The sequence below is a fragment of the Mus pahari genome, chromosome 8 (assembly GCF_900095145.1).
Source record: "Mus pahari chromosome 8, PAHARI_EIJ_v1.1, whole genome shotgun sequence".
NCBI lineage: Eukaryota > Metazoa > Chordata > Mammalia > Rodentia > Muridae > Mus > Mus pahari.
Genome location: NC_034597.1, coordinates 90,355,003 through 90,369,617, shown reverse-complemented (window position 1 = coordinate 90,369,617; position 14,615 = coordinate 90,355,003). Strand labels below are relative to the sequence as shown.

The following is a 14,615-nucleotide window of genomic DNA, read 5'->3' as shown; positions in this document are numbered from 1 at the left end:
TTCTAACACTCTGCCACGCTCTCCTGCCAAGTGGTTGTCTTCCTTATGCTCACCCATCTTGCTTCTCTCCTTGTTCTTCAATCTGCTCAGAATACTTTTCATCTAGCTACACGACTTCTCTTCACGTCCAGGTTTCCACTTCAATGGGATTCAGTGTTTCCTTCCTTCCATCCTACAGATGCCTGTCTCTTTGGGCTGACCCCAACCCCAGACCTCTTTAACTTGGGCATTCACTGGCATCTAGGACATTCTTATTTCCCTATGACCTGCTGAGTCCTGTAAGATTTTCAGACATTACATCTGACTGTTTGCCGATAGACCGCTAGGCTTAAAACAAAGCCCAGTCCATAGTGTATACTCCATAAACGCATTGAATCCATGACCTAGGTCATGCGCTGCCACTTGCAGGCAGTCTTCGTGGTCCTTCCATGTGAAAAGTGGACTGCCGTTCTCTCACCTGCTCTAGGACTTTAGCTATAGTATTTCTCATGTTTACTAATTCCTGGCGTCATCTTATATAGTATGCACAGGCATGCCTAGATCATCTCTCTCACAAGCCATACGCTTCTTGGGAAGGAAGCGTGAGCACAGTGCCATGCATGCAGACACACTCAGCATCTGTGCTAAGAATGAGACAGCGCTGAGCATAGATGGTCATGCAGAAAACCCAAATCGACTCTGCGGGAAAGCATAACTCTTCTCCAAGTTTTATAGCACTATACAAATTTAGTAGGGAATCAATTACATATAGACAGACTATAGCTATACAAAAAACATGTGAATCTATATATGAATTAACATACCTCTCACTAGGTATAACTCCATACCCAAATTCAATCATGTGAATTTGAGAATATAAACTCACTGAAGCCATGCCTACATGGTAAGAGGCTTTTTGAGTTAAAACAAAAATGTTCATTAAGAAAGAAGAAGGGAATCGCAGATCCAAAGCATGAGAGGGGGTTGGATATATAACACATAAAGCTGCATCAACCAGAAAACAAAAATAAAATACTATCTGATACGCCACTAAACTTTCTGTGGGAAGAAAGTTGAACCACTTTTACTAGTCCAGAACCTTCCATGGCTCCTTTCCTTATTTTCCTCCTCCTGGGCTGGGAAGCATTACTGTGTACTTTCCCATACAGTGTGCCAGTCAAAGGTAAGGCCACCAGCCTCTCTCCCCGAGGGCCTGAGCACTGAGCTGGGTCCAGCAGCCCAGACGCATACAGCATGAACAAAGTGAGCTGAACATGCACTATAGTAGACGAGTTTTTTGTGTAGACAGGGATATGAGCACAGTTTGTTCCTGGGGTATATAAAGTTACCCCCATTAAAGCAAGAGCACAGGCCGGAACTGTCTCTATAAGCTCCAGCGAGAGACAAGAAGGGAGGGGTGGGCTCCAGACCAGCTCGGCTTCCACCCACTGAACACGCATCCGTTTCCTTCTCCAGCTCCTCGGCCACCAATGTGTGATACCTAGGTAAGGCCGTGCTGGTGGATAACTTTTAAAATCGTGTGCTATGTACTAAATCTTATTAAAGCCGGTTCTGACTGAATGGAACCTGGTAGATCCTAACTCTGGAAACTGCTTCAAGTTAAAAAGGTTAGCCCCAGACCACAGAGATAAAATCTAGAGCTCCTGGAATACGACGGCGATGAAGCCTTTCGTTATCAGCATTAACCACATGACATCAGAGTCTCACGAGATCCTTGAGTGGCCCCAGCGCTGCCAAGTCGTCTCTGTGAGTTTTCTCCTGAGGCACGGTCCCAGCCCAGTTCTACTCCCCGAGAGCCTCCAAGCTTGGGAAAGCACAATCTCAGTCTCTTTCTCCACATGTATGGAATGCAGATAATACCTCCCTGTCTGTCTGCCTCCCTGAACTAAGTCCTGAAGACAGCATCAGGGAGATCTTGGAGGACAGGCCTAGCACGGGCCACGCACAGGTGAGTCACACGGCTCTCTCAGAGTTACCTGCTACAATGGCTTATACTTCCTCACTTAGAAGGCTCCGGGTTACATCTCCGTTTCTATTTGCTCCCCGCAAACCCAGGCGTAACAAGCGTCTTGCCTTTCCCATTAATTTAATAGTATTAGGGAAGAAATGGGAAGAAGTTTAAGAAGAAATCTTTATAAATCACAAAGGTATTAATTCCTTGTACCCCCGATTGCATACGATGCTTCTGGCACTTTCTGCTGGAAATTAGGGTTATCTTAAAATCCATCTTTAGTTAACTTGCAGATGGATGTCCATTGAACAGAGAGTCCAAAGAGCCAATAGCAGACGTTTTTCCCTAAATGTGAATTTACTCATAGCCTTCATTGAAATTCAAAAAGAATAAGTTAAGAGTCTCTAGCTTTGAAAGCAATATAGATATGCTAATTTATCTATGTGAACATATATTTTCATTAGACACTATAGAATTTTGTGATGAATAGCCAGTATTCAAGCCTATGTGTGACACTTTGAAATTACCATCAAGTAGAAAAAAAAAGCATAAGAAAGAATTTCATTTATAGATTTATCGACTTATTTGGGAAACACCATTGATATTTCAGCCATAAAAATCATATCCTGTAGAAGCCTAGCCTGGGCATTGTAGAGCATTTACAGAGATCTAAGTGTAAATAGCACACATACACTTGACTGTAATAGGAGAAGTATTTCTAGATATACCTAGATGTCATCTGGCATGCAAAAGAAAATTCTCAGAAAATAACCCAGGTCAATTTGTCTCCCTCCCTTTTGCCTGCCTTGATCATATGTCCTGATTGTTTTGACCTGATAATCCTACAAAGTCATTTGGCAAAGCTCTGTAAGAAAAATATAGCTGCCTTAGCTATCTTTGACCATCAAGTCACATGTAGTTGATATTTATTTTCTTGTGATACTAATAGCTGATTTGGTGGTTATTACATTGAAAGATTGTTTATTCATATTTTTATAAACTGTTGTTAGGACCTCACATCATCATATATGACCAGATCCCAAACTTCATAAAACCAAACAAATGAAAATTCATGCAACACAAAGACACACACATGAGAACTGATAGTCACACACAAAGCATCTTAATAAACATACCGGATTGCATGTCAACCAAAACTTAGTAAAACACTTACACAGCATGCGCAGGCACCCAAAACTGCACAAAATGCAAGCTGGGATTTAATAGGCAAAGGACAAAAAAAGCCAAAACAAAGCAAAACAAAACAAAAACAAAAACAAAACGAACAAACAAAAACCCTACATATTCCTCTTCAAATTGCTCTGTAGCCCAAATAAAGCATTCATATAATGAATGGGCAGTTAGTTTTTAATTACAAACTAACAAACTTTTCCACTATATTATGTTTAGAGAAAGTTCACCCAGCATAAATGTAAAATGGAGTCACTATAGGTAACTCATTTTTAATTTATATTTTACTCTCATTGCAAGAAATCAATGTAAGGAAATCACTGGTAACTTGAACAACAACAAAAAAAAACATAGGAGAAAAGGGGGGGAATTAAATAAACTTACAACTGCTTCTAAACAGAGCTGCATTTTCTAAGACACATGAGACATTATCAGACAAGTCATGTATTATTCATTAGTCTCAATTAACTGATTATCTTGCTGTATTTGTATAGCTACCTTAGCACAACACTCCAGGAGGATTTTTTTTAAATAGCCTTTTCAATCAAATGCTGATAACCAATACGACTAAGTCCAATACTTGGAACTGCTGACTGCAAGCATGTGCTGCTGACTGCTACAGTTCAGAAAAAGATCCTTCAGCATTTTGAGGTTGAATGTTTACATTTTCCTTACAGGTGTCTGTGGTAAGGGTGGGTGCACAGTACTGGGAACTGATCCTATAGCCACAGGCAAGCTAGGCATGAATTCTACCACGAAACCCACTCTTACCCTGGGGAATTCAAGTCACATCACAACCCATACACTAAGAAAAACCAGGCAGGGCCAAGTCAGAGGTAGTTATGTGCTTACTGCACACCTCCAATTATTTACTCTCTTGGTACTTAGACCCCCTTTAGGAAACCTGCTTCAGAGATGTGTTTATGCTACAAAGGCAAATGTGATTACAAATGAAAATTCCTCATGAAAGTTAGTCAGAAAGCTTGAAGCTTCAAGGGGATTTTAAATCAAGTTAAAAGAGCTTTCCTATGATGAACTGATGAACAGATATTGAAGTGTTATGCCAAAGTTCCTGCCCCTCAAATGCCACACTGGGAAGAGTAACAGCCATGGCCACCTGTCCCTCAATCGGTCTTCAACATCTAGAGTTCTTACAGGGAATTTTGTGACAATCTTGGTAGCTTCTAAAGTTTCCAAACTATTAACATTATTAAATACTATTAAAATTAGAGATTCAGAGATATTAGACAAACCATGGTAAGGGTAAGGGAACAATACTCAACTCCGGAGGCTAATTAAAATATTGAGGTCCTTCACCTCTCTTCCTCAAAAACTATTACTGATTGATTTCAGTTACAGAAAGCGAGGTAACACTGCACTGAGAACGAATAACAGCTTAAAATAGTCTAGAACTGGGAAAACACGTGAGAAAATCAGCTTTATATTACATTGACGTGTTTATCCACTGAATATTAGATACCAGTGGACCAAACTTGCAAAATAATTTAAATATACTTCTTGTAACAATATTGGAAACTACCAAGATTACTTTTTACAATTTTGAAAGTCTAGTTTGTTCTTTATAGGCAGCTACATTACAATTAAATTTCTACCGTAATCAAGAATCTTGGAAATATTTCCAAAAATTTATTAACCGTTCCCACTAATAAAGTTCCTCAGGAGCATAGTGTGTGAATTCTGCCAGCTACCTGAGTTCTAACATTAGGTAAGCATTAGTAACATCTTTTCCTATCACGGGCTTTCTAAGACGTAACTTGTGGGGGAGACCTTCAACAACTAGAAACTAGAAGCTTAGTGTATTGTAGTAATTATATACCAAAATGAGCATAGTCTTAGCCTGATGCCTTGTTACTTTCAGTCATTAAATTAAAAAAGAAAAAGAAAAAGGAAAAGGGGTGGAGTTAAATTTTAATACAGCAAAAAAAAAAAAAAAAGCTACTGCTTTATACAACAGTTCATGCATTGGACGGACATTTAGATACAAAAATATTGCTATGGGGTTAAAATGTTAATAAAAAGTAGATAAAAGTGCCATGCACTGCACACAGCACCCACTTAGTGACATGCCAGGACAGAGGTGCATGCCAGGACAGAGGTGCGGTGAGTTAACAGAGGAGACAAACAGATAGGAGGGATTATTTTTAATGGGAACCATACACTTACCCATTCTCACCATAGATCTTTTGAAAGAGTCTAAGAAACCAAAAAACCAAACATTAAAAAGGGTCTCTCCCTCCAGTGGTGTTCGCTTCTAAGTATTCGACGTCTTTAACCTGAGTCTAACCGGAAATGGGCAAATCTGAACCGGCTGCCCTTAGCTGCTTCTTAAATATCAACTTTTAGTCAGTCTCCTATGTCAAGGAACTAAGTTCAAATAATATCAATATTTTCTAAATTTACTCTGAGCCAACAAGTTCATTAAGAAAAGGCCTCCGCTTGCCAGGAGCTAAGTTAGATTTGGGGCCATTCGCTGTATACAGCCTGGTCAAATTTGCCCGTTCCCCACCTATGGCGAGCTGAAGAGCTATCAGGAAGCTACGTGGCTCATTTTACAGAAATGGCCACAACTACGAACAAAAAATTTGACAGACTCATGCATTTTAATGGAATTTGCGCTGAACCTTATAAATAAAAATGCTACAAACAGACAGTTCACAAAACCTAGAATGACCACAAAAGTCGACTTAAATGAAATCTGCAATGACGTAGTTTTCAGAAAATATTTAGCTTAATTAAAAAAAAAAAAAAAGACACTGCAAAGTATGATAAACACATAAAAACCAAACCACAGCTAGACTGCCACACGATAGTTTCACATCAGGACGTACTAATAGACGCTTTCAAGCCACGGGCAAGCTTTGCATATACCTTCTCCAATCATCCTAAGATGAGTAAATATGGAATTGCACGTCTTCCATGAACTGACTAAAAGTTCCTCAAAACCAAATAATTTTTTTTTTTTAAACAGGATGCTTCAAAACGGCACACAGCATGCAGAGCTGAAAACGGATGTGGCTTTTTTTTTTTTTTCCAATAAGGAAAGTTACACAAGAGCATCCATGACAAGCCAAATCCTTGCAGAAACACACTCTGACCTCTCAACCATCAGCCGCTTCCTGTGCCTAAGCCTGCTGGCCTCCCGGATGGCCTCCCACTTCTGCAGGTCGGCCTCGCTGCAGGGGCCTGGCTTGAAACTGATGGGAGGCACAGCAGTCCCCAGCTTCCAAGACTGGATCTTTCGAGCCAACATGTCGTCTTTCTTCTGTCGATAGGAAGGGACTAACACTCTACAGCCGCTGCTTTTCTCTTTGGGTGGGCATGTCCTTTCGAGCACAGAGAGAAACTTCGCTTGGATTTCCGGAGGTAGGGTCCAGGGTTCTGGGAAAGGGACTGGCTGGTATCTATCTGGGGCCCCAGAAAGGGGCACTTCTTTCTTCTGAGCTGGAATCCTGCGGACAATCATATCATCCTTTTCTAAATCTGGAAGTACCAGTTCGCCTTCCCGACACTGCAAGATTATATCTCGTTCCACGGCATCGTCCGGCTCAGAGAACCTTCTAAAGTCTTCAAAGGCTCGAAGAACACACGGATTTGCATGGAAAGCCCCTGTTTTTCTGACAAAGAAATCGTCATTTTCTAAGTCGGGATCTAGGGCTGGCAGCTCCAGGTCATGGGCTCGATAGCCTGGTGCGGGAGAGAGATTCTTCCTGCGAGTTATGAGCCTGGGGCCAGAGGTAGGATCGAGTTTGACACTTGTTTCCGAGGACAAGATGTCATCAGAGTAGGTTTGGAGGGCCTGAAGCAATAAAAACTGACTGATGCACAGAAAAGAGAAAAGGGAGGGAGAATCGCAGTAAGTATGAGGCGAAAGGGAATTGGGCAGCAGACCAACCAGGATTTATGGGGAGGGGGATTATTTTAGGAGCCATGGAAGGGAATATCACAAACAAGACAAATATTCAAAACTAGTCTCTGACTTTCCGGGGTTATCATCTAAAGAAACATGAGACTATACTTCCCAGGAAGAGTGAATACTATCAAGGTCAAGTCATTGACCTACAACTCAGATCAAGTATACCTCCCCAGCCTCGGCCTGGCCTCCGCTCCTTGCACCAACTTTCTAATTCCATTCTCCACAGTGGCCTCTTCCCCTCCCTAGAGGACGTGTGATCAAGAGTTGGCCATCATATACTGTATGCCATAGTGCACACCATGGTAAGTAGAAATAACAAACCGGTCTATAGTCTTATAAAAGACCCCGAGGTGGGTTTAGGTTTGTCTTCTCCAGACATGCCCTTCCTAGTGCCTACCTAAAAATATTTCCTCTCTCCATGCCTCCATACCCAGCACAACAGTAAATTCAGATAATATTCTAAAAAGTGATTTTGGAATGGTTTCTCCATAGGATTCTTGCGTATTAACCATTGTGCACGCTGTTGTCCTAATAGCACGCTGATTTCTACAGACTCTGCGGCAACACCCTCGTGCAGAAGGCAGGATGTTCGTTACACACAGTGCCTTTTCCCTGTGTCGTTACATTCCCGTGACTCGGTACTCAAGGCCTAGGTTAATGTAGCAGCAGAAGCAGTCATAGAAGGTGTCTGGTCAGCCACAAGCAGGGAGCTCATGCAGACAGGTGCACCTGGATTCCTCCAATGCACTGCTGGTCCTCCTGGCTGCACGGGTGTCCCGTGACCTCACAGCGTGTTTGGTGGCTAGCTCCAGCAAGAGCGAAGGTCTTTGGTAGTTGCTGTCTAACCTATGGTCTGCCTTTTCTAGTCTACTAAAAAGGGTGGAGCTTTGGAAAGAGCCCGAGTCTTCATTCTCAGAGTCAGAATTTCTTCTGCCGGGAAGTGACCAGGAGAAAAGGGTGGGGGTGGGGGGAGCAAAGAAAGAAATGAAGAAGAATGTAAGCTTTGAAATCAAATGCTGAGACAGAAATAAAAGGGGGCCTTTCAAAGTCTAGAATTCTGGAGTATTTTATTGTGCTGGTGTTGTTGTTGTTGTGTTTTAATAATAGAAATATAGGCCACAGGCAGTTTATTAAAAGAAAAAAAAAGTACCCTCAGGGGTGGAAGGGAGCTTACAAGTAGGTTGGAAAGTTTCTTTTGGTTTTGTTTTCTTTTGTTTTTTAAGATACAGAGCCTCATTTTGAAGCTTAGACTTTTTTCAAACGTTTAATCCTCCTGCCTCAGCCCCCAGAGTGCTAAGATTCTAGGCATACGCCCCCATGTATAGTCTAAGGATAAAAGTTAAACATTTTTCTTTAATTATCAAAGTTCTACAGATTGTTAGAGGGCAAATAAGCCTTTCTCCCTTCCTAACTGAAAAATAAACCAAGACACAGACTCCACCAGACTGGGACAGAGAACTCCAGGAGCATGCATAAAGACAAACCTGAATCCCTGAAATTCCTTATACCATGGCTTATAAGTCTCTCTTTTAAGTTTTTTCCAGTTCATATCTTCTGGGGTCCAACATTTGGGAAGGAACTGATCAAAAGAACCCCCTGAGCTTGGCATGACTGGGCTAAGCTTCCGCACATAGAGATCATCCTTCACAATGTTGGGCATGCGCGTGATTTTTTCCTCTTCCTCTTCTAAACACCAAGAGGAGGTGGAGGTTTCTTGGACTGTGTGCCAGGTCTCCATCTTGGGACCCCAGGTTCTCCTCTGGGTACTGTTCAAAATATCCAACCAGGTTAAAATACTGTGTGAGCAGTTTGTGGCGAAGAACCTGAAAGGCATGCACTCTACCCTCACAATGCTTATACCCCTGTGAATGAAATACGTTAACTCCGCCATCCCAACACCGCAGCTCCTAGGACCAAAATCAGACATTACAGTATCACCTCACTTTAGCTAGAGAAAAGCTAGATACACAGGGCTACATTAAGAGAAAGACGAATGCTAAGCACATTACCTGTTGCTTATGTTTAATCCAATAAATAGATGTCTGACCTTGTTAGTGTATGTAGCCCAGAGGCTAACATATCAAGAGAAAAATACTCAAAGACAAGAGTTGACGGAGGTGGATAATGAGATGAAACCCTCAGGTCTCTTTTCCAAACGGAATCTCTGGTTGGCTAAGTCATCCAAAACCACATCAGGCAACCCTGCTTTCAGAACCAGGCGGCTCCATTGGATTTGAAAAATCGCCCTTTGCTCTGCTAAGTTGGTGGGACAGTAAGAGTTTCTGCTCATGTCCACTGCTATCCACAAGAAAGAAAAACAACAGAAAGAACACAGCAGAGCTCACATTGGTGATCCAGTGAGCTGAAAAACACACCAATAAACTGAGGGCATGCATCTAAAAGAAGCCCTGGACATTGGATGCTGGCGTTCTGAAACACAATAACTCTCTTCAACATAGGACTGAAAACAGAGGTAAGAAAAGAAATTCCCATTAGTAGTACGTGGTAACTATACTTTAAAAAGACATTTTGTTAATCTCGTTAAACCTCATTAAACAGTTCCACAAATTCAGAAAGCACTCCGTAACCACGTCATATGATGCTACCTTGAAAATGTCCCGTCTGTTTCTGTGTAGACCGGGCTCGCCCAGCTCCTCCTGTTATCCTCATGTTTGTCTGGCCTCTTCTTCCGTAAAGGCGCTGGCACATAGGATGGCTGCTTGCTTTTGTTCGGCAAGAAACGATTGAACGGGAGAGCCGACTTTGGTTCAATGGCTGAAATCCTTCGGTAGGACATATCGTCTTTGTTATAATCCTGCATCTTGAACGTGAATTCCCAATCGATGTCACTTTCGCAACCTATAAGGGCACAAGAACTTGCTTTACTCTCTGGGGCTCTCCTGCTGAACCCCCTTCCCTCTGTATACTCTCCTCACCCTTGGAAACCCAGAGCTGCTGCTGAAAGGTGTGAATATTTTTAGAACTTTGTCAAGAAGTTGTGATAAGACCCAGGAGGAGGGACTTGCCTTCCCACTGGAGGCACACGTAGTGCATTCTTCTTCTGCAGTCATGATAAGCAAATAAACCCCACACCCCCAGGACAGTCCCTTCTCTTTCCAACCTTCTTTGCCACCACAGTGCTTCATAAATTTGCTGAGGTATATCGCCTGATAAACTCTAATGAGACAGCGCAAGTCTATAGGAGCTCAGTAATATAACAAAAGGCAGGAAGCCGTCAGAGTTCCAGGAAGTGACCAGCAAGCATAGAAACCAAAGGAAGACTGACCACAATTCAATGGTGATAGACAGACCCCTGTAAAGGCCACTCTTAGGGACATGGATCCTATACCAGAGAAGACAGGCTAGATGACATCTGAAGTCCTAATGAATTATATCTTATGCATATGCAGGAACACCGAACTAAAGCTTCCTTGATAAGCACAGAAGCTGTAATGGAAACCAGGAAATGTGGTTAAAACTCTACTTAAAAGCAGGTTTAACGGAAGGGGGAGTAAGGGGAGGGGGAAAAGGAAAGAAGGGGGAAGGGGAGGGGGAAAAGGAAAGAAGAGAGAGTAGAGGGAGGAAAAGGGAGAGAGGGAGGGGGAGGGAAAGGAGAAAAAGAAAAAAAATGAGAAAATATTTGTGATAGATCCCAAGGTCAGACAGAAACAGATAATACATTCTCTAATTGGAAGAAGAAGAAAAGAAAAAACTAAAACAGCTCTTTTAAAACCCAGTAAGAATAGAGAGAGAGTAACCACACAGGTCGCCTGCAGTAACCTCCTTCCAGCCCTTGTTCCCTGCCTCCAGTGCACTTGTCAAACACAGGGTTGCAGGCTTCGTCCCAGCTGCAGAAGGCATCTTCCCTCATAGCTACTGGCCCTCAGCACACCAGCCAGGTTAACTTGACCTAAAACAGTCTGCCTTTGTCACTTGCCAGGCAGGAATGAACAACAAACAATGCCACTATGGTTCAGAGGAAGTGGTCTGACACAGCTATGTCACAGTGAAAGGGGAGTCTGGGTAGAAAGATGGCCACAGCCAGGACAACCCGAGTCATTAAGCTACTCTCCCTGTTTTCTGTTTGTTTGTTTGTTTGTTTAGCACTTCCTTTAAAAAGAACAACAAAAAAAGCTGCTTTCCTCACTAAAACCTACCATTAAAATTTGGAAATCACAGACCATTTTGTTTTTTGAAGTTTTAAACTTAAAAATATTATTTTTTTAGCCTATATACAAATACCACTCCTGATATGTTTTCATATAAAACTCATTAAATGCACAATTTTCTAATCCTAAAAATATTATCCTAAGTGTGGTTACCACCCACTATAATTGTGTGGGTAGCAGAATTTTAATACAGTAATCACAGAAAAGCTTCATTCTCCTGGAACCCAGCTCCCTCCCACCACCCTACTTACAATTAATTGCCTACCTGTCCAGTCCTTAAACAAGGTACCCTTGCGCTGAGACTGTGGGGCCCTCTGTTAGCATCACACACACCAGGAACAGGTCACATATAAAGGAGGCTCCAACCTTACACCACAACATCTATACATTTTGATGATAAATCCACACTTGCCACAAACCCACAACCTTTCTTTCTCTCTGCTATACTGACAAGCAGATATAAATTCAAACAAAGCATTCCATAGGCTCGCCGGTCAGGACAACGGAACACAGTAGGTTGAGATTTTTCAAGCTTCGTTTACAACTGTGATTACTCTGATGAACTATAAACTTAGATCGACTTCCTTATAGGTATGATCATCTTCATCTGAACTCTTTTAGAGTCACACCTCAGTAAGGACGGTGACAGTTACAAAGGTTAACACTAAGTCATTCACATTTTTCTACTATCACGACTCTAAAGGAATTTAGTTTTGGTATGCCTCACTAACTTTAAGAAAGCAAACATATTATTTGTGATGTCTGAGATTTTTGCATAATAAAGGTCTTGGGTCAAATATTGGTGTCCAAAATAAACAAACTGGAAATCTTCAAAGGTGGAGTACAAGTTCACCACCAGAACCCCCATTTCCGTTCTGATGATGATGATGCTTGAAGCTCAGGGAGTCTTTAAAAGGAAAAGACTTGAAAGTGCTGGAGTTGGCCACGTGCTCTATCGCTGACCGACAGTCTCAGTATTTGAAGAACTGTTATCTTTGCTTTCTACTTGGTCTGAATTTAGTCTACCTAGCTATTTAGTCAGAAACTAAATTAACGTTAATATACTACCTAATAGCCATAGGAATACGACATGCATTTCTTTACAATTCTTTACAGTGTGAAGGGGGAGGCATGCATTTCTTCTTTTAAAAATTTACGAATCATGACTGATTTTGTGTGAATGTGTGTGTGCTTGTTCTTGCCACAATGCACATGTAGAAGGAAGAGGAGAACTTGCAGGGATTGATTTTTGGTTCCCTCCTTCCACTCTGTGGGTCCCAGAGATGGAACTCGGGCTTAGTAGCCATGAGCAGCTCTAACCAAGCCTTGAAGACACATTTCAGGGAAGTGTTTGAGCCCAAGCTTTCAAGCTTGAGTGATATTTCCTTCCCACAACAGGACTTGGAGTAACTCATCTCCTCACCCTCTGCTGTGGATTAGCATAGAGCACAGTTAGAAGATGTATCCTACCTCCCTGCTAGTCCAAGCTTAGAGAAACATTGAAATACTTTTCCTCGTTAGTATCTCTTAAGCATTTGTGGTAAAATTAAGACAAGAAAGGAAAATACTCAAGAAGTAAAACAGACATCTTACAGACTCTTAATGCACTTTGTGTTTAGATATTTGAGTTAACGGGTCTTATTAGGTTTCTATTGCTAAGTTTCTATCTCAAGAGTGTCTTGCTAACAAAATCCAGTCCCAGTGAGGCAGGGAACCAACTCCTCAGTGGTCCCATCCAAATACAGAAGAAACAGCAACTGCAAAATACTTAAGAACACGACCTTATGAAAATCTACATCCTGGTGAAAAATCTTTGGATAATTTTCATCTACTTTCTCTCTTCTTCCATCTTCTCTTCACATTCAAAGGAATAAAAGAAGCACACAGCCCAGGAGACAACACCCACTCACCTTCCTTCCCACCTCTAAGAGTGAAGTCTGAGGAGCAGCTGGTCAGTGATCTGGACCCCAAGGAGTCCAAGCTCTCAAAGGAATCGTCCCTCCTGTGGCTACCTGGAGGGGCAGGGAATTCTCCTCTGTCAGGACACCAGATGTCCCCGTAGCCACTGTCCCGGCCACTTCTTTTCAGGCAGCTGGAATCTTCAAGTGCCTGGAGGCAACATGGTACAGAGAACAGAGAGTGAACATGAACTCGCAGGGATGCAAAGCTCTGACTAATGAGAAGGGTAAGTTGTTAACAGAGTTTTCCTGTTCAACAAAAGAAGAAAACAAAACCCATTAAAAGTACATCTTTTTTTTTTTTCCTTCACAAACCGTACAATAAGGGGGTATTCAAAATTCCATATAATAAGAAAATACCTGAAATTATTAACCAAGTTGTATAATCAAAACACAAGATGAAAATACTAATAAAAACAAAATTATAGTAGCCTTGAAATGCTGGTCAATGGTGTGTGTGTGTGTGTGTGTACGAATATGTGTGTATATATGTATATACATATACATATATATGTATGTATATATGGAGAGAGAGAGGAGATAGAGGATGGAGGGGAGGGGGATGAAAGAAATCAAAGGAAAAAATTTTAATGTTGACACCCCAAAGGTAGGCAAATCTTTAGCATATCTTGTTCTCTCTCCAGGAAGTATCTGGGGTGCTTTGTGTTAAACATAAGTTAAGAATGACATTTTATAACCCCATCAACCCTCAAAAAAAGAAAAAAGAATTATTATTATAAAGATCAATGAGTATGCACATTATATTACAGAATTCATTTATTTTCACTAATTATCAACCTAGATATAAGATGCTGGCAACTAGGCCTCCTTAAGGCATATTAAAATTAACTGGTGTGTGTGTGTGTGTGTGTGTGCGCGCGCGCGCTAGTGTCTTTCATTCTCACACAACCTTCCAGAAGCACAAAGTGATTTAACTAATCACTGCTACACAATAATTGATTAAATCATGTTTTAACTTTTAAAAAGTAGTTGAGAGACCATGAGGAAAAAGATTCAATATTAAATGACAATGAATATTGATGAGCTTTTTAAAGTACACATTAAAGCTATACAGAAAAACATTTTTGTTTTTAAGAGATGGACACTGAGAACATAAGAATGAGGTGTGTTTGCTGAATCCATCTTCAAATGGTTAAGTAAAAGCAGAGAGATGCGCAGACAGTATTAGAAATAGCCAAAATGGAAACACTATGTCAGATAATAATGATGTGAGGTTTGCAAGTGTTATTATTGTCTTAACATTTATCATAATACTTTCAACATGTGAAAGATAGCTGGCAAGTGCTCGGGACAAACAGCCAGCAGCTGTGTCAAGCAGACTTCTCTGCCTAAATCAGATCCTTCAGTTCCTGAGTCAATTGTCTGGCGCGTGTTTGAAATGCCAAGAATGG

At 41.4% G+C, this 14,615-nt stretch overlaps 1 protein-coding gene across 20 annotated transcripts in view; it reads right to left on the bottom strand.

The window, feature by feature from the left end:
• Positions 1-14,615, bottom strand: part of Lmo7 (LIM domain 7) — a 202,100-nt gene that overhangs the window by 41,651 nt on the left and 145,834 nt on the right. For 8 of the 20 annotated variants that reach the window (XM_029541820.1, XM_029541825.1, XM_029541824.1 and 5 more), the window contains 6 exons: positions 13,156-13,354; positions 9,683-9,935; positions 8,561-8,842; positions 7,806-8,006; positions 6,259-6,978; positions 5,327-5,356 (listed from right to left, as the gene is read on the bottom strand). In XM_029541820.1, the coding sequence (XP_029397680.1) occupies positions 5,327-5,356; positions 6,259-6,978; positions 7,806-8,006; positions 8,561-8,842; positions 9,683-9,935; positions 13,156-13,354 (1,685 nt within the window). Of the gene's footprint in view, positions 1-5,326; positions 5,357-6,258; positions 6,979-7,805; positions 8,007-8,560; positions 8,843-9,682; positions 9,936-10,012; positions 10,030-13,155; positions 13,355-14,615 lie in introns of those variants that run through there. The other 12 variants (XM_029541827.1, XM_021203121.2, XM_029541833.1 and 9 more) reach the window with 6 other exon arrangements.